This window comes from Silurus meridionalis, chromosome 8 (genome assembly GCF_014805685.1).
Source record: "Silurus meridionalis isolate SWU-2019-XX chromosome 8, ASM1480568v1, whole genome shotgun sequence".
In the NCBI taxonomy this organism is placed as follows: Eukaryota; Metazoa; Chordata; class Actinopteri; order Siluriformes; family Siluridae; genus Silurus; species Silurus meridionalis.
The window spans coordinates 27106583-27132006 of NC_060891.1; the positions used below are offsets into that span (position 1 = coordinate 27106583).

At 41.4% G+C, this 25424-nt stretch overlaps 1 protein-coding gene across 1 annotated transcript; it reads right to left on the minus strand.

The window, feature by feature from the left end:
* Positions 1–167: 167 nt before the first annotated feature.
* Positions 168–23569, minus strand: pabpc4 (poly(A) binding protein, cytoplasmic 4 (inducible form)). The gene is made up of 14 exons (XM_046855339.1): positions 23086–23569; positions 12951–13144; positions 12764–12879; positions 12144–12283; positions 11103–11197; positions 9588–9725; positions 9383–9478; positions 6296–6565; positions 4645–4855; positions 4404–4537; positions 3537–3627; positions 1465–1595; positions 1091–1207; positions 168–268 (listed from the first exon to the last, which is right to left on the minus strand). Exons 1-13 carry the CDS (start codon positions 23276–23278, stop codon positions 1115–1117), a joined length of 1902 nt encoding a protein of 633 aa, XP_046711295.1. The 5' UTR covers positions 23279–23569; the 3' UTR covers positions 168–268; positions 1091–1114.
* Between the last annotated feature and the right edge of the window lie 1855 nt (positions 23570–25424).

Genomic DNA, 25424 nt, shown 5'->3' on the forward strand with positions numbered 1-25424 from the left:
CTCATAGAAAAAAGGGTTCTGTCAGTCCTGGCCACACGTCCCCAGGTTTAAAGAGGTTTTAAATAGTGTATGATTCTGATTTAAAAACGAGTACAGAGTTAGAAAAGTTCAACCCTGCAGTAAAACCTTCACGTTTGTTTTTGACTTTCGTTTTTACTCTTTTTTTAAAATAGATTTTTTTTAATATATATATTTGTATTTATCCGGTTGTGAAAGCAGGCATCAGCAGGCATCGTTCTTTCTTTTCTTCTTGAACCTTCACCGCGGTCTGGAAGAAGAAAAGAAAAATCTGTTAGAAATGTCTGTTGAAGGAAAAATTTCCTGTCTTTTCCAGCCGTTTGTCAAATTGTACTTTACAGCACAGTGAAATTCTTGCTTCGGGGTACAGCGCCCCCTGGAGCATAGAGGGTTAGAAAACTTGCTCAACTGAGACTTAAACCATTGACTTTCTGATCAGTACCCCAGAGCCATCACTGAATTCAGAACTTCCCAGCTTTCACATAGATCAGAGAGGATTAATTGGCCTTGCTCAAGGGCCCGAAAGTGGCAGATAGGTAGTGCTGGGGCTTGAACCCCCAACCTCATGATCAGTAACCCAGAGCTTTAGCAACTACCCAGTTTTCGCATATCCCAGCATGTCAGAAAGCACAGGGTCAGTCATGGTATGGTTCCCCCAGAGTAGATAGAGTTACGGGCCTTGTTCAAGGGGCCCAGAATTGAGGCTTGGTGATTCTGGGGCTTTGACCCTCAAACCTTTTGATCAGTAACCCAAAGCCTTAACCACCTTCATGCTTTCACATATATCAGGCATGATACAGCTCTCCTGGAGCAGATAGGGTTGGCAAAAAGTTGGCATCTCCAAAATCTTCTTTCCATGGGTTGGAGTGGAAGATCTCCTGCTATGGAGCTCCAACATTACTGAATACCTTTGGAATAATTTGGAACATCACCTCACCTGCATCAGTACCTGAATTTACTAACACCCTGAAACATCTTCCCAGAAGACTGGAGCTTATTAGCCTACAATCAGGTGTCCACAAACTTTTGGGCACAGTTTATACCGTATTGGGTGAAGTCGGACGCGGGTTACCGTTTGGACCGTAGGGTCTCCACGTCAAGATGTAGCAGTGGTAGCGACTACTCCGGCTTTTTGCGTCGCGTCCTTCTTCGCCTGGTGAGCCTGAAGCACAGCGACGGCCTCCTCCACCTGCAAACACACGTGAACCAAGCAGGAGCCAAAATCTGAATCATCTTAACTATTTTTGAACGTTTATAAAACAAGCCGGTTCCTGTCATCGCTTATGTACAAGCAGCTACAAACAACCTTCTCCACATAAAAACCTCTGTCAGTTTCTTCAAGTTCTCTCTTTCTTAAAGTTACTACAAAAACCCGCAGCTTGCCATTTTTCCAGGAAAAATTTAGAGCTCTTCTTGAATATCTTGTGTACACGTGTAGGTTCTGACCTTGGAGCGCAGAGACTCGTGGGACTCGAGCATGTGCAGGAGCTCTGAGTTATCAATCTCCAGCAGCATCCCTGTGATCTTCCCCGCCAGACTCGGGTGCATGGCCTGGATCAGCGGGAACAGACGCTCACCTGAGACCGAGACAGAAGAAATGAGAAGAATGAGAGAGGTGAAGAAGAGGTACAACAGAGGAAGATGTAGGTAAAGAAATAGAGGAGGGAAAAAGAGACAGATAAAAGTAAAGATGGTTAATAATAAGTTCAAACTTGAGAGAATGAGTGAGAAGAACACAGAAGAAGAAGCGAGAAAAAAAGAGAGAAGAGCAAAAACTTAATGTGGGTTAAGAGCAGTCAGGTTTATTGATCTGTGTGTGTGTGTGTGTGTGTGTGTGTGTGTGTGTGTGTGTGTATGTCTATGTGTGTGTGTGTGTGTGTGTGTGTGTGTGTGTGTGTGTGTGTGTGTGTGTGTAGGTATGATTGTACGCATTAAACTGGTGGTCCCCAATCTACAGCCGACAAGCCGAATACGTCCCCAACCCCAACACCCCCATGGCCCTCTGAACAATGCCAAAGACATTTTTTTTAAATGTCATTTTAAATATATGTTTTACTCATATCATTTCTGTATTTGATAATAAAGTTTGATTTTCAAACTAAAATGTGCTTTTTTTTTGTTATTGATAGAGGTTGATTGCCGAACTCGCAAACATCCCGAACCATCTAGAGACGTACCAGTGCCATTTGGATCCCGCTACATGTGTGGAGTTTTGACATTGGACCTCCTGGAGTGTTTAAAGGCTCTGGCATGGAGAAGCTGATGCTGGATCTGTGATGATCACAAATGCTGAGCTTATAAAACTAGGAGCTACTAACCATATAGACTGTAGAAGACTGTAGAAAAAACATCACTTATAATCTTATACTCCAGTACTCATGTTAGTTCTCACTGTCCAGTGTTCTTTATTGTTGAAAGATTTATGATCAAACTCTTGATGTCACCCAAATGAGGATGAGGTTCCCCTTTCGAGTCTGGTTCCTCTCAAGGTTTCTTCCTCATAACATCTAAGGGAGTTTTTCCTTGCCACAGTCGCCACGGCTTCTCATCAGGGACAAATTCACACCATTCACCATCACTGTTGATTTGTGTAAAGCTGCTTTGAGACAATGTCTGTTGTGAAAAGCGCAATACAAATAAACTTGACTTGACTTGATTGCTGGAATGGCAAAAAATACTGATAGTTTTTCCGGGTTCCGGTCCGCTGTGATTACGAGAGTGGCCTCTAGAGGTAAAAAACTGACTGCACATGCTGGGTGTTTTTACACGTGAGACTGTGCGCTGCACGGAGAGCACAATATAAAATTTCTTACTTACAATTGGTTAATTATATAATAAGATTTATAAATTATTATATTTGCATTTTTTTATTTAGCACATTTTCATGATTTAGTTCTGTTTTGTTCAGAACTATTTTACATTTGTTTGTGTTTTATCCAGTATCCATCGGAGGATTAATCGGTTATCGGCAAGTACGATCCGAACCTCACTCTCGGTATCCGTAAAATCCGCTTTCAGTCGACCTCTAGTTATTAACGTAAGATAATTATTTGTTATTTACCCAACAACCACATGCATAAGTAAGTAAATGTTTTGAGCAATGAATATGAAGAAATGTGATTTATGATAATAATAATGAGCTTTTAATAGACTGCTGAAACGTGAAGCTCATTTGTCTGTACGGTGCAATAAACTAAACTTTCTTTCGGCTTCTCCCGTTAGGGGTCGCCACAGCGGATCCTCCGCATGTTAGATTTGGCACGTTTTTACGCTGGATGCCCTTCCTAACGCAACCCTCCCCAATTTATCCGGGCTTGGGACCGGCACTAAGAGTGGCTGGGGTTGGTTCCCTGACTGGGGATCGAACCCGGGTCGCAGCGGTGAGAGCACCGCATCCTAACCACTAGACCACCAGGGGACCACGCAATAAACTAATAAACTAATGATAATAAAATGATGTGGCCCTCACAAAAAATAAAGTTTGGGGACCCCTGCATTAAACTATCTGTACCACTCACCCAACATCTGCTTCTGTTCCTGAGGAGGAGCTGCAGCGAGCATGGAGGCAGTCAGAGGCTCCTGACCCTGTACATGCACTGCTGGCTGGGCCTGAAAACACAAACGCAGATATACACGCTTTAATACACAACCCCATCTACCTTTTCATCGGGGTGAAAACCTACTATATAGTACACTTATGTGTACGATTAATGAATATTGAACAATAAAGGAGTAAAAAGCAGACCTATTGGTTCGGGTTGCTGATTCCGACTCCCAGTGAAATCTTATGCTATTGGTTTGTTTGTTACTTGGAATGTTTTCTCAGCACCGGTGCTGCTACGTGAATACGACGCATCACAACACTACGGAGACCGAGGCGTGTCCCGAGAGTCACATAGAATACAGATTAACATGGCAGAGGCAGAGCTGTAACTTCCTGCAGACACAACAGGAAAAGAACGTCTGGGTTTATTTCATCTTTTTTGTTTTGTTTTTTTTTGCACTACAAAGGCGTATGTGAAAGGGACATGCGCTAGAAGTCAGAAGGCGCTTTTTAGGTAAATTGATGATTGATGCAAAGTGCACAACATCAAATTTTTACCATTAAATCGCATTGTGTTGAATGGAATTGAAATGGGCTCGTACTGCATCGTAATAGGGGGAATCGTATCATATCACATCAGTAGCTGCTCCATATGTATCTTTAATTCATCGTATCGTTTGCTGTGCATCGAGATGAGAATCGCATCTGCCTTAGTTATGGACGTTGTTCTGATCCACTCGCTCCAGCACCTCCTCATTGATATTTGCTCTGTAGTGATCCTAGTAGGGGGCTAATACTTACGTACATTTACAATGGCTAATAGAGCTGTGCTGAAACCTACCTGCTGTAAGGTGATAGGTTGGATTGCTTGAGGCTGGGTGTTGCGCACCGCGGTGGCGTATTTGTAAGGCGGCATGGCACGGGGCGTGGTTACGCCGAGTCCAGGGCGAGCCCCCATGGGCTGACCGCTGCCAGCTGCGAAGCAGAGCGGAACAGAAAAGTGTTAAATCCATAGCAGTTATCATGCAGGAGGAGAAAGCCGTGCTAGCACGATGAGCAGGTGGTAAGTGGGGTTCGCTCACCCCCTCTCTGTGCACCTGTTGGCATGGCGCGAGGTCCCTGGGTGTTGGTGGGGGCCATGTGACGGATGTTGGCACGTGGGCCGGGTTGGCGCAGGGAGTTGGGTACACCTTGGAAGCCTCCCTGACCTCTGACACCCTGCTGCTGCCAGCGGGGGTTTGGCCTCATCTGGGCGAGCTGACTGGGGGCGTAGTACGTCGTTCTGTTCTGCGCCTGTGGGATTGTGGGATACGTAACAAACACAAACTCAAATAATTCACTGGATTTGCGTTATCTTGAACAAAACTGGGTCACGATTTTTATCTGATCCATAATTAATATCAGATCATCACATAAACGATTTTCGGGATAAAAGGCTAACAGCATGGCTCTAAGATGGATACTAAGATGACTCCAGGCTTTCCATTTAACAAAGGCTATTGCTAATACTCTTCAATTTAGCTAATAGTAACTTTTCACTTTTTACATGATGCTTTTCACTTTCCAGAGAACTAATGCTAATACTCTTTTCACAAGTGCAGATGCTAATACCTGTTACTTTTTACAAGAACTAATGCTTATACTCATCACATGAGCTAAAGAGAATGCCAATCACTCTTCCCAAGAGCTAATGCTAATACTTTTCACTTTCTAGGAAAGGCTAATACTCCCCTCCTGCATCGTGACATGCATGTATCCCAGGAGCCTCCAGTGTCATTAATCTCCATCCATTTTTGGGAAAGTTTTTGGAGCCTCCTCTGTGTCAAAAACAAGTTACTGTGGAAAGGATAATGCTTTGCTTTATAAAGCCGTTAGCTGCATGCTGCCTGTGGGTTACAGAAGTACAGAGGACTTGCCTGCGGTACGGCGGGCATGAAGTATCCGCTGGTGGGCTGGAACTGGTTGATGATGGCGTTAGCAGGCATGGCCCTCATCCCTGCGATGCGCTGCATGTACTGGTTGGTCAGATGAGCTTTACGCTCCTCCTTGCGCTGAGCTAGCGCCACGTACAGCGGCTTGGAGCCCACGATGCGTCCGTTCATCTCCGTCACCGCCTTGGTGGCCTCTTCAGGAGAGGAGAAGCACACAAAGCCGAAACCTTTCGAGCGTCCTTCCTCCAGCATCACCTAGCGCCGGTCAAACAAACACAGTGACTCCATAAGTATTTGGACAGCGGGAGGTTCCAACAACATCCCCGTTTACCACCACAACAGAAGAAGCAATCAGGAAAGTGTAGATACTGATCTTTATTTTCTTAAGGTTTAACAAAAATATTGCAGTAACCGTAATCCTTATTATTGTTTTTTAATTTTTATTTTTGCAGGTTCAAAAGTAATTGGTCAAACAAGCAGTCATGAATATTAGGATTTTATTCTGGGTGTCTTCCCAAAAAAGACAACCAAAAGAAGGGTGTCTTTTAAAACAATTTTCCACTTCTTTACTGCAGCTGACTTCAGTTGCTACTCATGTGTGACTTTAAGATTTGTCTTCAATGGTTGACGAACATCTCAGGTTGCCTTTACTCTACCGATTCGGTCATTCGTCGTCTCCTTCCTATCAGTTTTGCAGCATCCTCTGTGTCAAAAACAAGTTACTGTGGAAAGGATAATGCTTTGCTTTATAAAGCCGTTAGCTGCATGCTGCCTGTGGGTTACAGAAGTACAGAGGACTTGCCTGCGGTACGGCGGGCATGAAGTATCCGCTGGTGGGCTGGAACTGGTTGATGATGGCGTTAGCAGGCATGGCCCTCATCCCTGCGATGCGCTGCATGTACTGGTTGGTCAGATGAGCTTTACGCTCCTCCTTGCGCTGAGCTAGCGCCACGTACAGCGGCTTGGAGCCCACGATGCGTCCGTTCATCTCCGTCACCGCCTTGGTGGCCTCTTCAGGAGAGGAGAAGCACACAAAGCCGAAACCTTTCGAGCGTCCTTCCTCCAGCATCACCTAGCGCCGGTCAAACAAACACAGTGACTCCATAAGTATTTGGACAGCGGGAGGTTCCAACAACATCCCCGTTTACCACCACAACAGAAGAAGCAATCAGGAAAGTGTAGATACTGATCTTTATTTTCTTAAGGTTTAACAAAAATATTGCAGTAACCGTAATCCTTATTATTGTTTTTTATTTTTTATTTTTGCAGGTTCAAAAGTAATTGGTCAAACAAGCAGTCATGAATATTAGGATTTTATTCTGGGTGTCTTCCCAAAAAAGACAACCAAAAGAAGGGTGTCTTTTAAAACAATTTTCCACTTCTTTACTGCAGCTGACTTCAGTTGCTACTCATGTGTGACTTTAAGATTTGTCTTCAATGGTTGACGAACATCTCAGGTTGCCTTTACTCTACCGATTCGGTCATTCGTCGTCTCCTTCCTATCAGTTTTGCAGCATTTGTCTGAGTCTGATCCTGAAGTATCGCTTGATAAACTTCAGAATTCATCCTGCTACTTCTATAAAAACTTACTTCAGGGGTCCCCAAACTACGGCCTGCAAGCTGAATATGTCCTCATACACCCCCACATTTGGTATTTTTGATGTTTTTGATGTTCTTTTCCAGTTTTTGATGAGAGACAAAAGAACAATATGGAGAAGAAAAGGAAGGGCTCATGATCCTTATATTGAAAAAAATTTTTATATATATATATATATATATATATATATATATATATATATATATATATATAAAATTTTTTCAATATAAGGATCATGAGCCCTTCCTTTCTTCTCCATATTGTTTCTTTGTCTCTCATCAAAAAATGGGCAGGCTTTTTTTATATGTTTGTAAACAGTTTATTCTGAACTTTATTGTCCTTAAAACTTACCAGTTGTTTGCATCTTGAAAATAAAAACTATGTATTTATTTAATTCAACAATCCTAATAGTATTTATAACCATTCTGTTTCCGCACAATACTATTCTTTAAATCTTCCCTTTTGCTACAAAGCTATATAAATAAACTGGTTCAAGGTGGAGGTTGGACTGCATAAAGGATCGGCTCTGAGCCCTATATATATATATATATGTATATATATATATATATATATATATATATATATATATATATATATATATATATATATATATATATACAGTGAGGAAAATAAGTATTTGAACACCCTGTTAGTTTGCAAGTTCTCCCACTTAGAAATCATGGAGGGGTCTGAAATTGTCATCGTAGCTGCATGTCCACTGTAAGAGACATAATCTAAAAAAAAAATCCAGAAATCACAATATATGATTCTTAAACTATTTATTTGTATGATACAGCTGCAAATAAGTATTTGAACACCTGTCTATCAGCTAGAATTCTGGCCCTTAAAGACCTGTTAGTCTGCCTTTAAAATGTCCACCTCCACTACATTTATTATCCTACATTAGATGCACCTGTTTGAGGTCGTTAGCTGCATAAAGACACCTGTCCACCCCATACAATCCGTAAGAATCCAACTACTAACATGGCCAAGACCAAAGAGCTGTCCAAAGACACTAGAGACAAAATTGTACACCTCCAAAAGGCTGGAAAGGGCTACGGGGAAATTGCCAAGCAGCTTGGTGAAAAAAGGTCCACTGTTGGAGCAATCATTAGCAAATGGAAGAAGCATGACTGTCAATCTCCCTTGGACTGGGGCTCCATGCAAGATCTCACCTCGTGGGGTCTTAATGATCCTAAGGAAGGTGAGAAATCAGCCCAGAACTACACGGGAGGAGCTGGTCAATGACCTGAAAAGAGCTGGGACCACCGTTTCAAAGGTTACTGTTGGTAATACACTGAGACGTCATGGTTTGAAATCATGCATGGCACGGAAGGTTCCCCTGCTTAAATCAGCACATGTCCAGGCACGTCTTAAGTTTGCCAATGACCATTTGGATGATCCAGAGGAGTCATGGGAGAAAGTCATGTGGTCAGATGAGACCAAAATAGAACTTTTGGGTCATAATTCCACTAAACGTGTTTGGAGGAAGAAGAATGATGAGTACCATCCTAAGAACACCATCCCTACTGTGAAGCATGGGGGTGGTAGCATCATGCTTTGGGGTTGTTTTTCTGCACATGGGACAGAGCGACTGCACTGTATTAAGAAGAGGATGACCGGGGCCATGTATTGCGAGATTTTGGGGAACAACCTCCTTCCCTCAGTTAGAGCATTGAAGATGGGTCGAGGCTGGGTCTTCCAACATGACAATGACCTGAAGCACACAGCCAGGATAACCAAGGAGTGGCTCTGTAAGAAGCATATCAAGGTTCTGGCATGGCCTAGCCAGTCTCCAGACCTAAACCCAATAGAGAATCTTTGGAGGGAGCTCAAACTCCGTGTTTCTCAGCGACAGGCCAGAAACCTGACTGATCTAGAGAAGATCTGTGTGGAGGTGGGCCAAAATCCCTCCTGCAGTGTGTGCAAACCTGGTGAAAACTACAGGAAACGTTTGACCTCTGTAATTGCAAACAAAGGCTACTGTACCAAATATTAACATTGACTTTCTCAGGTGTTCAAATACTTATTTGCAGCTGTATCATACAAATAAATAGTTTAAAAATCATACATTGTGATTTCTAGATAATTTTTTTTAGATTATGTCTCTCATAGTGGACATGCAACTACGATGACAATTTCAGACCCCTCCATGATTTCTAAGTGGGAGAACTCGCAAAATAGCAGGGTGTTCAAATACTTATTTTCCTCACTGTATATATATATATATATATATATATATATATATATATATATATATATATATATATATATATATATGCGAGCACTGACCTTGGCGCTGGTGATGGAGCCAAACGGAGAGAATTCTTTACGCAGTTTCTCATCGTCAATGGTGTCATCCAGATTTTTGATGTATAAGTTCACACCCTGTAAATAAACATCACTGTTAAGTAACTTAAGGATAAAAAGATGTCAGTTTGCATGATGCTAACTGGTGGTCATTAGATCAAAAGACTTTGTTAGCAATCAGAGCTACCTGGTATCTGCTGATTCTCTCCTGCTTGAGCTGCTCGAACTTCCTCTTCAGCTCGGCTTGTCTCTCCATCTTCTTCTGGGCGCGTCCTACAAACACGGCCTTACCGTTCAGCTCCGTGCCATTCATCTCCTCCACTGCCTGGGAGTGGAAGAGTACACTGCTCTTATTCCAACCATTATTCCATCCATCCATCCATCCATCCATCCATCCATCCATCCATCCATCCATCCATCCATCCATCCATCTATCTATCTATCTATCTATCTATCTATCTATCTATCTATCTATCTATCTATCTATCTATCCATCCATCCATCCATCCATCCATCCATCCATCCATCCATCCATCATCCATTGATACATTTCTCTGTGTAACCATTTCTTTTCACTTATACCTTTATCTAACCATCGATCCATCCATCCATCCATCCATCCATCCATCCATCCATCCATCCATCCATCCACTTCTCCAGAATTTCTACATTTTTCATTTTCCATCTCTTATCCACCCATCTATTTATTCATATACTCATCCATCCATTAATCCATCCATCCATCCTTCCATCCATCCATCCATCCATTAGGCCATTCTTTCATTAATCCGTCCCTCCATCATCCTTTTGTTTTACAATTCTCTGTCTAATCGTTTTTCATTCATCTATTTATCTAACCATCCATCTATCCACCACTCCATTCTTTCTTTTCCACATTTATTTATTTTTCATCCATTGTCCACCCATCTATTTATTCATACACTCAGACATCCATCTATTCATTCATCCATTCATCTGTCCATACATACAAACATCCTTTCTGTAATTCATATATTTATATGTGTATCCATTCTGTTCATTCCATTCATCTATCCACCCATCCTGTCTTTCATTCATACATTTATTCATCTATCCATCCATCCATCCTTTCTTTCTTTCTTTCTTTCTTTCTTTCTTTCTTTCTTTCTTTCTTCTTTCTTTCTTTCTTTCTATCTACCTATCTATCTATCTATCTATCTATCTATCTATCTATCTATCTATCTATCTATCTATCTATCTATCTATCTATCCATCCATCCATCCATCCATCCATTCATCCATCTTTCAAATTTTCCATCCATCCATCCATCCATCCATCCATCCATCCATCCATCCATCCATCCATCCATCCATCCATCTCTCAAATTTTCCATCCATCCATCCATCCATCCATCCATCCATCCATCCATCTATCCATCCATCAATCTCTCAATCACACACATGGCCACACATCCAGCTATGCATTATTCTAAGCATTAATTTCATCCATCTATCAATCCTTCCATCCTTCCAAATGTCCATTTTGTCAGACATCATTTTAGCTACGCATCCTTTATATATCCATCTATTGGATCTAAATGGATCTTTAAATACTGATGTAATAAAACGACACAGGAATCTATGATTACATAAGTCTATTAGAGCCTTGTAGCTATGACGCAGCATATTTTCTGCTCGTCCTCACAGAGGGTTTCTACTGCACCTTGTTAGCGTCTTCATGTTTCTCGTAGCTGACGAAGCCAAATCCTCGTGATTTACCCATGGGATCAGTCATCACTTTCACACTCAGAGTTTTACCTGCACACCACAAAAAAGACATAGAGAAAAGTTCAGGTGGACGAAAAAGCACTTGAAGTTTCCAACTATACACACTTTTCCCCAGAGTTTTCACTGGAACTGGGACACCTGGGCACAAAGCCAGCTCCATGAAGATACACTTTACATGGATTAGAGTGGAAGATCTCCTGCTTTAGAGCTCTGACCTCAACCCAGGTCTCCTACATCAGTACTTGACTTTACTAACACCCTTGTGCCTGAATGAATCTTACTTAAATCGCCACAAAATCTAGTGGAACATCTTCTCAGAAGAGTGGATCTCATTAGAACAGCAAATGGGACTCAAGGTGGAATGGGATGTTCAGAAAGCAACTGTGGTCAGGTGACTTTGACCATAAAGTGTTATAAATTGAGTAATATTCAAAAAGTAATCATATTTATATGTCAAAAAATAGTTGAAAATTATATAAATTAATAATAATGAATAAATAATATACAAAGTTTGAAAAAATTAAAGGATTTAATAAATACATTTGACGTTCATTACACAAACTAATCAGAGTGCGTTACAAAGTGTTTTATCACAATCTTTGTGAAAAAAAAAGGAAGTAGAGATATAAAGCGTTGTCATAAAATGTGCCTAATCAGCGTTTAATAGATCCATCGATTCTCTGCATTTTCACAAAAAAGGTTGAAAAAATTTATGAAACAAATGCACTTTCTAAAAAAACCTTATATATATATATATATATATATATATATATATATATATATATATATATATATATATATATATATATATAATTAGCATTTAAAAAAGAATTTAAAATAAAGAATTATGGAAATATTCAACAAAAAAACTATTTGATCATTGAAAAAAATTAAATATTCAAAAATAAATAATACTTATTTAAAAAATCGGAATAAATAAATAAATAAATAAATAAATAAATGCACTGCTCGCTACCGTATTTATCGAAGATTTCTTTCAGACGGTCGTCGTCCATGTCGTCGCCGAAGTTCTTGATGTACACATTGGTGAACTCTTTGGCTTTGGCGCCGAGCTCGGCTTCTCTCTCCTTCCTGGACTTGAATCTCCCCACGAACCTGCACGTAAAAAAAGAACAAGACACATGCTTCGAGTGAAAGCAGAAGAGATTTGTGTCTAAGCTAACAACATAACAGGACAAGCCCGTGACCAGGTCACATAAACACACACACACACACACACACACACACACACACACACACACACACACACACACACACATAAACGGTACACTACCACTTATTTGCACAGACAGGCATTCAAAATTACAAACAGGCCACACCTCCTACATTATTAAATACAGCCACACCTCTTACATTATTAAATACAGCCACACCTCCTTTATAATTGTACAAAGGAATATAGGCCACGCCTCCTTAAATTATTATCGACAGGCACAGAAACCCTTACAAAGAACAATTGTTGTTTCCAAACTCGGACTTTACTACTCTGACTTTTATTTTGTAAAACCCAGTAAAATGCTTTGGTTAAACTCCGCCCCATCGATGCGTCCCTCGACCCCCTGCATGGACACTCACACCTTGCGGTCGTTCAGCAGCATGCCGTTCATCTTCTCGATGGCTCGGTCGGCAGCATCCTGCGTCTCGAAGTGCACGAAAGCATAGCCTTTAGATCCGTTCTCATCGCACACCACCTGCAGGAGGAAAAGTCTGGTTTCTGTTGGTCTGGTAAAGAGAAAAGCTGTGATGCTCAGCGTGGTCCTACCTTGCAGGACAGGATGTTTCCGAAGGCTGAGAAGGTATCGTACAGGGCCTTGTTGTCAATGGATTTGTCCAGATTTTTGATGAAGACGTTTCCCACTCCTGACTTGCGGAGCGACGGGTCTCGCTGGGACCACATGATCCTGATGGGCTTGCCTTTCACTACGTCGAAGTTCATCGTGTCCAGAGCTCTTTCAGCTGAAACACAAAACAAAAATTACACTTTTAAAATCAAACATTTTCTTCTCCAGAAGCCGATTAGACTTCTCAAAAAACGTTTTGGAGGTTGTTCCTCTGAGGTGGACCCTATTGAGAATCTATAGAACATCAAAAAATACTTTGGTATCAAATAATACCAACAAAATTTGCCCCTTTTGGGGACCATGTGGGGCCACTGCGGGCAGACCAGAGTAGTTCAGACTCACACCATTCCAACATGTTAACTTGCTGAGCAGCAACGATATAATGCTATACTCTCCACAATAGAGATCTCCAACAAAACAACACCACATAGATCCCTCAAAAGGCAGACCTGATGTGGGCCTGCATGGACATGGGGACATTCCCACCGAGGGTCCACAATGCTCTGAAACACCTTTTTTTTAAATTTTGTTATGTAGAAATCATTTGGATTTTGTATCAAGACCTTTAGCCAGGGTTCCTCCAGGGTTCCTCCAAGGTTCTTAAAGTGTTTGCTGGATACTTTACGGTTCTTCAATTCCAAAAAAACAATGAGCTGCATTTGATTACCGTTTAAATACAACATTCAATGATTCAAACACATAGATTTCAGCTTTATATCTCTCTAATATGAGTGTGTGTGTGTGTGTGTGTGTGTGTGTGTGTGTGTGTGTGTGTGTGTGTGTGTGTGTCAGTTTTTAATAATGTATTACTGGTTAATAAATATTTAAACATTGGTTTCGATGAGTCTGCATTTTCAGTGTGAGCTCTTACCACACAAACACACACACACACACACACACACACACACACACACACACACACACACTCACATACATACACCTAGCTACCTATCACTGGTTTTGAGGATGATCGCTTTACATAGTGGAAGAGTTACTAACACACACACACACACACACACACACACACACACACACACACACACACACACACACACATATGCCTCTCTCTTGTCTGCACTGCCATTCACACCCACAGCCTTCTTTTGTGCCATCATTATAAAACCACACACACACACACACACACACACACACACACACACACACACACACACACACACACACACACACACACTGTCTAGTTGACAAGTCAAAAGAGCCTGCTACCATCAGCAGTTTGTACAGTGAATGTTGAATGAAAGAGAAAAAGAGAGAAAGAAAGAGGGAGAGAGAGAGAGAGAGAGAGAGAGAGAGAGAGAGAGAGAGAGAGAGAAAGCAAGAAAGACACAGATGAGGAGAGACAAAGAGACATAGAGAGACAGAATCAGAAACAGTGAGAGAGACAGGCACAGAAAGAAAGAAAGAAAGAAAGAAAGAAAGAAAGAAAGAAAGAAAGAAAGAAAGAAAGAAAGATATACATACATACATATATATATATATATATATATATATATATATATATATATATATATATATAGAGAGAGAGAGAGAGAGAGAGAGAGAGAGAGAGAGAGAGAGAGAGAGAAACGGGGGACAATACCAGAGACAAAAAGCAAGACAGTAACTAAATAAAAATGAGACAAACAGAACACGGTGTAAATAAAAAGTGAGAGATGAGTAAGAGAGAAAAAAGAGAAAGGATTAATGATAAATTCCCCCTGGAGGACAGGTGGTTAAGGGCCTTGCTCAAGGGCCCAAGAGTAAAAGCTTGGCGATACCGGGGCTTGAACCCACAACATTCCGAGCCTTAAACACTAAGAGACCACCATTTATACATCGTATCTCTCTCTCTTTAATAAAACCATATTGTGGTGTGGCTTCTGGATGAACCAAAATCTACATTAGATCAATGAAAAACCATCCAGCGTTTCTCCTTTACATCATAACCATCATAAGCGCTAATCCGATACGATTGTTAGCGTAACCCGAGCGCCGCAGGCCGACAGTGACGGTGTCCAGCAGGCTGCGGCTCGTGTTGTTGGAGTGGTGCACTAGTTCAGGGTCTATATTTAGCCGAGCTAAAGCTGTGCTCTGGCAGCCGGAGCGAGCCGCATGCTTCCCTGCCCATTGATGGAGCTCAGACGCCTCGTACAAAAAAAAAAAAAAGAAAAAAAAAAAGTGTGTGACAACTGCTTCCATGCGCAGCTGGCGCACGCCGCCGCCGCCTCGCTTCACTCGGGGAGAGAGAAAACAACCCAGGAACTTTTTTCTCACCAAGATTTCCATCGAGGGCTTTAGCATAAGTCACAGATTTTCCCCTTTAGTTCATAAAATCTGTTCCTGAAGCTCATAAAGAGCTCATCACTGTATTTATGTCAGGAACTCTACTCTGATGCTAGCAAGAAGGAGTCGACTTCTCCAGAATTTGAAGGCTCCTCACTCTTCTTCGATGGTTTTTATACATTGGGATTAAGCGGCACTTTCATTAAAACAGAAGTCCAGTGGACTCCCAGCACCACCAAGGTGGGCCCTTGAGCAAGGCCCTTAACCCTGACCTGCTCAATTGGATCATGGCGTCTGCCAAATGCTGTGAATTTAATTGCACACAATTCGATCCATTCATATTTGTATCAATACAGTTTGGAGACTCGCTCTGAGTACTTTATTTATCCATCACCCACAATCACCTTCAAAACAGTCCCCTTGCACAGTTCTCCCAGTGTTCCTGACACATCTAGAAGGTGTCCTGGAAGTCTTCCTTTCTAAGCGATTCAGCGAGCCGGAGTAGAGGTGTGTGTGAAAGTGAGATCATGTGGATCGTTCTCCGACGATCATCATGCACAAGTTGCTGAATGGTTTTTCGGAAGTTGATCTTCCTGATCACTAATCTTCCAGACGTTCTTCCTGCTCTTGAAGCTCGAAACACCTCGAACGACTCGCCGCAGCGTCGCCGCGTGTCAAACGTACGTCGTGTCAAACATCTTTGTGTAACAGAACAGCACCGTTTATACCGCTAGTCTCAAACTTTTTGATACCAACTCATATACGATTACTGGAACATAGAGCGTATTCAGGAGTTCCCCAACAAGGCAGGGAATGCTTATGCCCCTTTTGCCCTCAGAATAAATTCAGAGATGTTTCACTCGATTCTGGTGTGTGCTTAGGGAGAATCGTGGAGATTCATTCAGGTGGGTGAGGTGAGGAGGCCTAGGGTGCAGTCAGCATTCACAATCATCATGTTCAATAGCCCTATAGCAGGAGATCTTCCACTCCAACCCAACGCAGATCTCCATAGAGCTACAGGTTTGGGTCTCAAGTGAAAGGAAAACATTCGATAGGTTTTATAGCTCTGTAGCAGGTCACATATTATTTACATTTATGGCATTTGGCAGACGCCCTTATCCAAAACGACTTACTTACTGAGCACTGGAGGGTTAAGAGCCGTGCTCAAGGGTCCAGCAGTGGCAGCTTAGTGGTGGTGGAGTTTGTGGTGAACCTGTGACCTTCCGATCCAAAGTCCAATGCCTTCACCACCAAGCCAATACCTCCTATAACTCATTCATACAATCTGAGCAGCTTTGGGATTAAGGGGACTTGTTTTGGGGCCCAGTAGAGGTACGTTGGTGTGGCGGGGATTACAGTACAGGGACGTCAGTGTTTTCAGACATTTATGTGGATGAGCAACTTTTGGGGGACGACTGAAAACGTGAAAGTGTGGACGAGGAAAGTATTTAGATGAAAACGCCGTCTTCAAATTTATCTGGATTACTGTACTTATATATAATTCATATACACCGAATTTTCCGGACTATAAGCCGCTACTTTTTTCCCACGCTTTGAACTCTGCGGCTTAAACAATGAAGCGGCTAATTTATGGATTTTTCCTGGGTTTTTCCCGGTTTCACAAACTTCAAGCCAAAAAACTGAACCCCATAACATTAGACCAATGAAATTGCAGAACGGGTTCAGGTGCACCAATGAAACTCTTTATATTAAATCAGATGCGCTCCCACTGAATCGGGCCGCACCACATCATAAATATGGATGAGGTTCCTCTGATGTTTGACCTGCCACTCACTCGGACTGTCTACAGAAAATGAGAATCATTCGTCACGCTGAAAACAACCGGGCATGAAAACGCACTTCACCTGTGTTCTGAGCTGCACAGCATCGGGAGAAAAGCTTCACCGATGGTGATTTTTAAACACATGACGATGCCAAAAGAAAAACTCCCGAGAGAAATAGTTGTGAAAGGAAGGAGGAAGACAGTGAACAATGACTTTCTTGGTAGCTACTGTTTAGATACAAGCCGTGTAACAGACACTGTCTTTCATTAAAGCCTGTGTAAAGTTTATTAGTTTCAGTGTAGACACCTGCGGCTTATAGACAGGTGCGGCGTATTTATGTTCAAAATAAAATCTTTGTTAAATTCAGTGGGTGCGGCTTATATAAGGGTGCGTTTAATAGTCCGGAAATTACGGTAGGTGGCACAATCACAACACAATGTTAATTATGTTCCCCTGACACTGTATTATCCTGATGAAGTCCATTTCAACTCCATGTTTCTACACTATAATGTGTGTGTGTGTGTGTGTGTGTGTGTGTGTGTGTGTGTGTGTGTATTATTTAAATAACCCTAAAACCTCAATTGAGCATTTTCTTATCAAATAACTTTATGTATTTTCCAGGGTTGATAATAAAAGAATACGCAGTGGATTGTTTGAAATGCGAGCAGCTCACGTTGTGCACTCATGAAGTCAGTGTGTGTGTGTGTGTGTGTGTGTGTGTGTGTGTGTGTGTGTGTGTGTGTGTGTGTGTGTTTTCTGTAATCTGTGTTCAACTACGGCGTAGTTTATTCCTTGCGGCGGAGCAGAACCGCGAGCCAAAAACCTGGCGTTGTAACGACATCGTGCTTTTTATAGAGCGTTAGAAACGAACAAGCTCACGTGTGTTATAAAGTCATTATTAGAATTCGAATTAGAACGATAAACTGTTGCTATGGTAACGATAATAAAGCAGAATGAGCGAGCTGACAAAATGATATAATATGAATAACCGCAATAATGAATTCATGTTAGTTGAACATGTTTAAAACCCAAATGTTGGTGACTGAAGATTAAGGGGTGGACGGTGAGATTTGTGCGACGTGAAAACGTGCGTGTGTGTGTGTGTGTGTGTGTTTGTACATGTAACAGTTCAGCGCTGACCTATTCACCCCTCCTGCCCTGAATAGGACGTGTCGGGGGTGAAGGGCCTCAAGCCGAGGAGCGGCCAGTTGGTGTTTCAGCACCACATGGCACCGTACAGAAACATGCCATTATGTTAAGAATGAATCACGCTCGGTGTCACGTGACCTCGGAGGAACCGGAATCGACCGGTTGCTTTGCTACAGCAGGTTGCACAAGGATCCGATTGTGAGAAGTCGTCGTTACAAGCAAACGCAGGTTCTGAAGTATTCTGAAGTATTGGGACAACAGACTTTTCCAGCCATATGTTGTTCTTCCTCACAAACTTGAAGGCACACAAGTGTACAGAACATGTGGTAGCATAAATTCCAAGCCAGCTTCTTGAACTTTACATGATTTGTAGTGGAAGATCTCCTGCTATAGATCTCCAACCCTATTAAACATGATGATTGTAAATGCTGCCTGCACCCCAGGAACCTCCTCACCTCCATCCATCAGTGCCTGACTTTACTAACATCCTCATGGCTAAAGGAGCACAAATCTCCACAAAATCTTGTAGAACATCAGAATGGAGAGTGGAGCTTATTATAACAGCAAGTAGCAGCTCCATATAGAATAAGATCTCCACAGAAACTACATATCAAACATTTTTCTATGCTTTTGTGCATTTTTTTCTGGACGCGTGTATTATTTAGAATTAGTTTTGGAATCTCGGTGACTAATCCCTGCATCACTCCTGAGTAGCAGCATCATTTCCTTCAATCTACGCCAGGCTCGTTCTCCACGTGAGTCATCCGGCTTTCATTCTTCACCACGAATCGCTCACAAGAACAAAAACTCTCAGGAATACGTCTCGGATGAATTCCTCATCCTCAAAACATCCACAAAGTGTATTCATGATGTGTCTGTAGTTTTAATGTTGACTTCAGATACATTTGGAACGAAAGCTGATTAAACAAACGCTCACTCGAAAACGAGCTCGAATACGAGCCGAAGTATCTCATATTTATTATTATATTCAATCGTATACTGTTCAGTCTGCTTTTTTGAAAAAAAGGTTTAATAACCACATATATTTGGTTTATTATGACTTATGAAGAGACCTGGGGTGCGAACACGTGTTCAGTAGCTCTACAGCGGGAGATCTGCCACTCCAAACCATGAAAGCGTATCTTCATGGAGATGGATTTGGGTCTCCAGGTTCGAATGAAGGGAAAGTTTTATGCCATTCAACTCATTGTTTGTCTCAGACTTTGTACTTGGCTGAGAAATATAATTTATACAGTACAATATCATGTATTTTACATCAAAGTGCCTTTTTTTCCTTTTTTTTAAACATCTTTATCAGACTTTGATGTTCTTTATTATCAAAAAAACGGCTCGGAGTGAACATGACTTCCTGTTTCACCAATTCAAATTCAATCCAATACAACTGAACATACGTCCACCAATCAGAGTCGAGCGCACGCTCCGGTTTAAACCGGTTCTGATTGAACATTTAGAGAGGAATCAATGATGAAGAAACTCGGTTTTCTTTCTTTCTTTCTTTCTTTCTTTCTTTCTTTCTTTCTTTCTTTCTTTCTTTCCTTCCTGCCTTTCATCCATCCTGCTGTATTCCTCTCCTTCTATCCTTCACTTCCTTCCTTTATTCTTTCCTTTCACCAATCCAGCCTCTAAACTTTCCTTTATTCTTTCTTTCTTTCTTTCTTTCTTTCTTTCTTTCTTTCTTTCTTTCTTTCTTTCTTTCTTTCTTTCTTTCTTTCTTCCTTTCCTTATTTCGATAATTCTTTCCTTCTTTCCATCCATCCTGCTTTCTTTCTCTCCTTCTATCCTTCTTCACTTCCTTCTTTCATTCTTTCCTTTCATCAATCCAGATTCTAAACTCTTCTTTATTCTTTCCATCTATTTTTCCTTCAAACTTTTTCTTTCTTTCCTTCCATCCTTCTTTCCTTCCTTCCATCTATCCTGCTGTATTTTTTGCCTTCTATCCTTCTTTACTTCCTCCTTCATTCTTTCCTTCCATCCATCCTTTCCTTCGTCCTTTCCAGCTTTTTTACTTCTTTAAACTTTATTCTTTCTTTCTTTCTTTCTTTCTTTCTTTCTTTCTTTCTTTCTTTCTTTCTTTCTTCTATCCTTCCTGATTTCTTCCTTTCCTTCTTTGCTTTTATCCTTCTTTTCTTCATTCCTTCATTCTTTCCTTCCTTCCATCCTTCTTTCCATCTTTTTTTCTCCTTCAAACCTTTTTACTCCTTTACTTCTACCCTTCTTTCTTTCCTTCCTCCATTTTTCCATTATTTTTCTTCCTTCCATCCAGTCTTCCTTTCCTTCTATCCTTCCTTACTTCCTTCCCTTATTCTTTGCTTCCGTCCTTCATTTCTTCCATTTATCCTTCAAACTCTTCTTCATTCTTTTCATCTTTTTATCTTTGAACTTTTTTCTTCAGACTGCGATCATTCCAGACTCCCTTTTTCTCTTTTTCTCTCTCTGTAACTGACACAAAGTCGAGGCGGCACACTGATAATCTCACCAGTCTTCTCCCTCCAACGCTCTTTAAATAGCGCAAATGGGTCACGCTGCGTTGCCAAATGTGGGTCAATGGGACAGACTTCAACCCGCGCCGCATCTGCCTCAGGTAGCGCACCTCCAACGCCATCGAGCAAACACAAGTGTGTGTGTGTGTGTGTGTGTGTGTGTGTGTGTGTGTGTGTGTTACAGGGGGACAAACCCCGAGTCTGTAAAAAAACTCCTTCCATAAGGCTTCATGGTGTTCAGGTGTTTATGATGTGGAAAGAAATGGAGCATTTGATGTAGGACATGATAGCAGATGTTTCATTTCACATCCCTTCTCAAGGTCAGGAGCTGGTGTGCAGGAACCTCTGCCATGCAGGAACCTCTGCCATGCAGGAACCTCTACCATGCGGGTAGCAGTAAACTCTAATCACGCCAGATTCTGGATTCTGATTGGTCAAAAAGATCTGACCTGATTGGTGTTGATTAATAAACGCAGCTCCACGTTACACGTATTCTGGGTTAAAGCAGCAGCTGGTTTACACGCCTTTAACTGCTAATAAGGTTCAATCATCTACAAGGGTGTTAGTACAGCCAGGTAGTGATGTAGGTGAGAAGGTGAGGAGGTCTGGGGTGCACATTCATTCATGTTCAATAGAGCTGGAGCTCTATAGCTGGAGATCTTCTACTCCACATGGAAATCAGATCTTCTTGTGCACGTGCTTGAACAGGTTTGGATCTCTGGCTGAAAAAGTCAGGAGTCTCAATACATTTGGCTTTTTGGTGCATATTTTGTTTATTATCATAATTATAATTAGAAATAGCATGTCTTTAAATAACTCTTAGATCAGATTGTTTTCATCTGTACACAGCTGGATGTCATTCAACCTGGTTTTCATTTCACTACAGATTTTATTGTAAATAATTCAATCTAGTGAATCATTTACACAATAAATATACAGTTTATATTTATTAAGGCATACGAACCCGAATATTTATTTTATTTCTACTCTCTACGAACGCATCGCAGAGTAATAAACACACTGGACGGTTTATAAATAAATAAAATAACACATGACTAAGCAAGTGGTGGTTGGGGAGCTAAAGGGAGGGTAAGGGGGTAAAGGGGTAAGGGTGGGCTCTGAAACGCACATGTGCTGTGTAGTGCAATGCTCAGGCCTGGAGTGCAGCCAGCTGACCAGGGTTGCCAGATAATGTACACTACTGTACTCTCTTTATGATATTTGCTGCATACAGAATGTAATGTGACACAAATACACCAGAAATGTATATTATTCTGCGTGTAAATATAATGTAGGAATGAACTTTAAACATTATAATGAAACCTTTAAAGGGGTTGCCAGATTGGACACTCCAGTCACTTAAAAAACAGAATATTGTGCATTGAATATAGTCATATATATATATATATATATATATATATATATATATATACAGTATATAAATTAGTAGCTTAGTGATGTTTTTCGGGTTGCCATATACAATACCTTTGAAAAGATATTGAGATCTGTTGAACAAAATTTGTACTGTGGATTTATTTCACAAAAAAGAATATTGTTACAAATATAAAGGGAAAACAAAAACAGAGAAGGTCCTAAATATTAGTTATAGTCAATATGGAAAAGTTATAGTGTATAGACATGGATTGGGGGTTGCCAGATTCGACCCCAAAGCAATCACGCGATTTTTTTTAAATACCCAATGTTATTTGTGTGAAATAACTAAATAGTGATTTTTTTTGGTATAGACGTAATCATATATATATATATATAGCAACAGAAATCGAAGTGGTTGCCAGATTTCGATTCGCCTTTGTAATACTGTTCAATACACACTGTTTAAAGGGGATTTCTTTTGCTTCTTCTGCATACTTAAGAGTGTAAAATGGACAGAACAGGAATGGCAATGGATTTTGGTCAATCTGGCAACACTGAAGGTAGCCATAGCGCAAGATTACTCAAGCAAAAAAAAAAAAGAATAAAAAAAAACGTAGTTCTGCTCACGTTGTAGGTCCGGACAGGAGTGTTACAATGTGGCCACACACACACACACACACACACACACACACACACACACACACACACACACACACACACACACGTATGTCGCACACTGGATACACAGTATATACACACTAAACACTGCGGCACTCCACCGTGCGCCACTGGGAAAAGGTCACCCCGGTGCGCTGGCATGCCGGGTGCGCACTGGGATAAGGTTGACTCTGGAGTGCGCAAGGGTGTGATGCGGGGACGCGCGTGCGTGTGTGTGTGCGTGCGTGCGTGCGTGTGTGTGTGTGTGTGTGTGGAGACGCACATGTGTCCCGGTGTGATCGTGCGCTTACCGTCCGCCGGCTGCTGGAAGTTGACGTACGCGTATCCCAGGGAGCGGCGCGTAATCATGTCTCGGCACACACGGATGGAGAGCACCGGACCGGCCGGGCTGAACTTCTCATACAGCATGGCCTCCGTGATGTCCGGGTGCAGGTCGCCCACGTACAGAGAAGCCATCGGATAGCTGCTCCCCGCCGCGTTCATGGTCCTGCCCTGTCCTTTCTGTCTGTCCGGCTGCGGCTCCGATCCGAAGTGCGCGTCCTTTTTTTAAATAAATATTATTAAATTTTTTATTTGATTTTTTTTCTATTTCTTCTTTTTGCTTCCACCGGAATAAAAGTTTGACGCGCGGTGTATTTCTTGGTCTCCGCCTGCCCTGACAGCTGCGGCGTGGAAATCTGGACCGGTCTCTCTCTCACACACACACACCAAAAACGTCGGGAAAAAAATCAAAACGAGATAAAAATAAATAAATAATTGAGGCCTGTTTAATTTTTTTTGGAAAGTGATAAGAAAAATAAAAATTTTCTTAAAAAAAAAAACAAAAAAAAAGATGATGATGATGATGAAGATTAGGTCCGGTTTTTTTTAATTGCGTTTTTGTTGGTTTTTTAAATTTTTTTTTTATTTTTTTTTTATTTTTTAAAGAGACAAGTACTGTGAGTTGGACACTCACGGTTTGGTGGCCAGGGGGAAGAGAGCGAGCGGGGGGAACGCATGAGCACTTTATAACAGCGCCTGGATCATACTTGGAGCTGGGGAGGGGAGGAGGTGGAGGAGGAGGAGGAGGAGAGAGATCAGGGGTAAAAAAAAAAATAGAAAAGAAACCCACCATGACCATGCGCTATAGTGAGACTGAGTTCCGAGTACAGGGCTGAACTTCCAACAGCGACATCTGGTGGAAATATGAGCGGAGAGGCAGTCCAGGTTGCCAGATCACTCCGTTTTCTTACAAAATTCTTAGAAAAATGAGTTGCAAATTGGGGCTAATTCAATAGGACACCCATTTCAATTTAAAGTGCACTAAATGTAGAATGTGATGTTCTTATGATCAGGTGTCCACAAACCTTTGTCCATATATTGTATCTAAAGCACAGATTCAAACTACAGCAAACTACAGCAACCTACAGCAAACGTTAAACATTAAACAATAAAAAAACAGTAAGGAGAAGAGAAAAGTTGTCAAAAGTAATAAAGAGGCGTAAGAAAGCTATAATTACGTGTGTGCAGAAAGTGTATGTATATATAAATAAATAAATCAATACAATATTAATATTTACTGCAAAGAAAAGCAACGGTTCAATGTGATTGATCTGCTGTGGATATACGTGATTGAAACACGTTGGCTGTACAAACACACACGCACGCACACACACACACACACACACACACACACACACACACACACACACACACACTTCAGCTGAGGATCAAACACAGGTCAATGGAGATGTGAGGTGTGAAAAATGTCCCACTACACTATCATGTCACGTGATTAAAGTAGTTAGTGAGGTCACGTTACATCGATTGGTCACATTTTAATGAAACTTCCTATAAGTCCTGAATTGACGTGTTGATATATATATATATATATATATATATACACACTGGCGATCAAAATTAGAGAACAATTTATAAACAATTGAACAATTCTGAAATAATGTGATCTTCACTGCGCAGTTGAAGGAGTTTTTGTCCTGTCTATACCATGCTACCAGAACACCTTTTCCACAAATTAACTAAGGCATTTAAATAAAAACATTATTTTGCAGAAAACACACTGATCAAAATTAGAGAACAACAATGACTGTAGCATGGAAAAAGATTACAACAACATTTTCTGAAGGTTACAACAGTCAGCAATCAGTAGGAAGTGTACAGGCCTCTGCTCTGAATGACTTCAGCTCATCTGCGGCCACAGGACAGCACCAGTCTCTCACACAGTATACCTAGAACTATGAAATTTCAGCTATATTTTAAACACCTACAAGTTCTAGGTACTAAATAACGACCAGTTCTTGAGTTTGGGCCACACATTTATCCAGTAAATACCTACTTTCACAGAAGAACATTTTTCAGACAGGAAACAAGCAGGAAAAATGGGCATAAGGATTTGGGTGTTTGACAAATTGAGACGTCTAGACGTCTGGGTCAGAGCGTCTTCAAAACTGCAGCTCTTGTGGGCTGTTCCTGGTCTGCAGTGGTCAGAATCTATCAAAAGTGCTACAAGGAAGGAACAGTGGTGAACCGGCGACAGGGTCGTGGGGGGTCGAGTCTCGTTGATGCACGTGAGGAGCGAAGGCTGGTCCGTGTGGTCCGATCCAACAGGCGAACTCCTGTAGCTCAAACT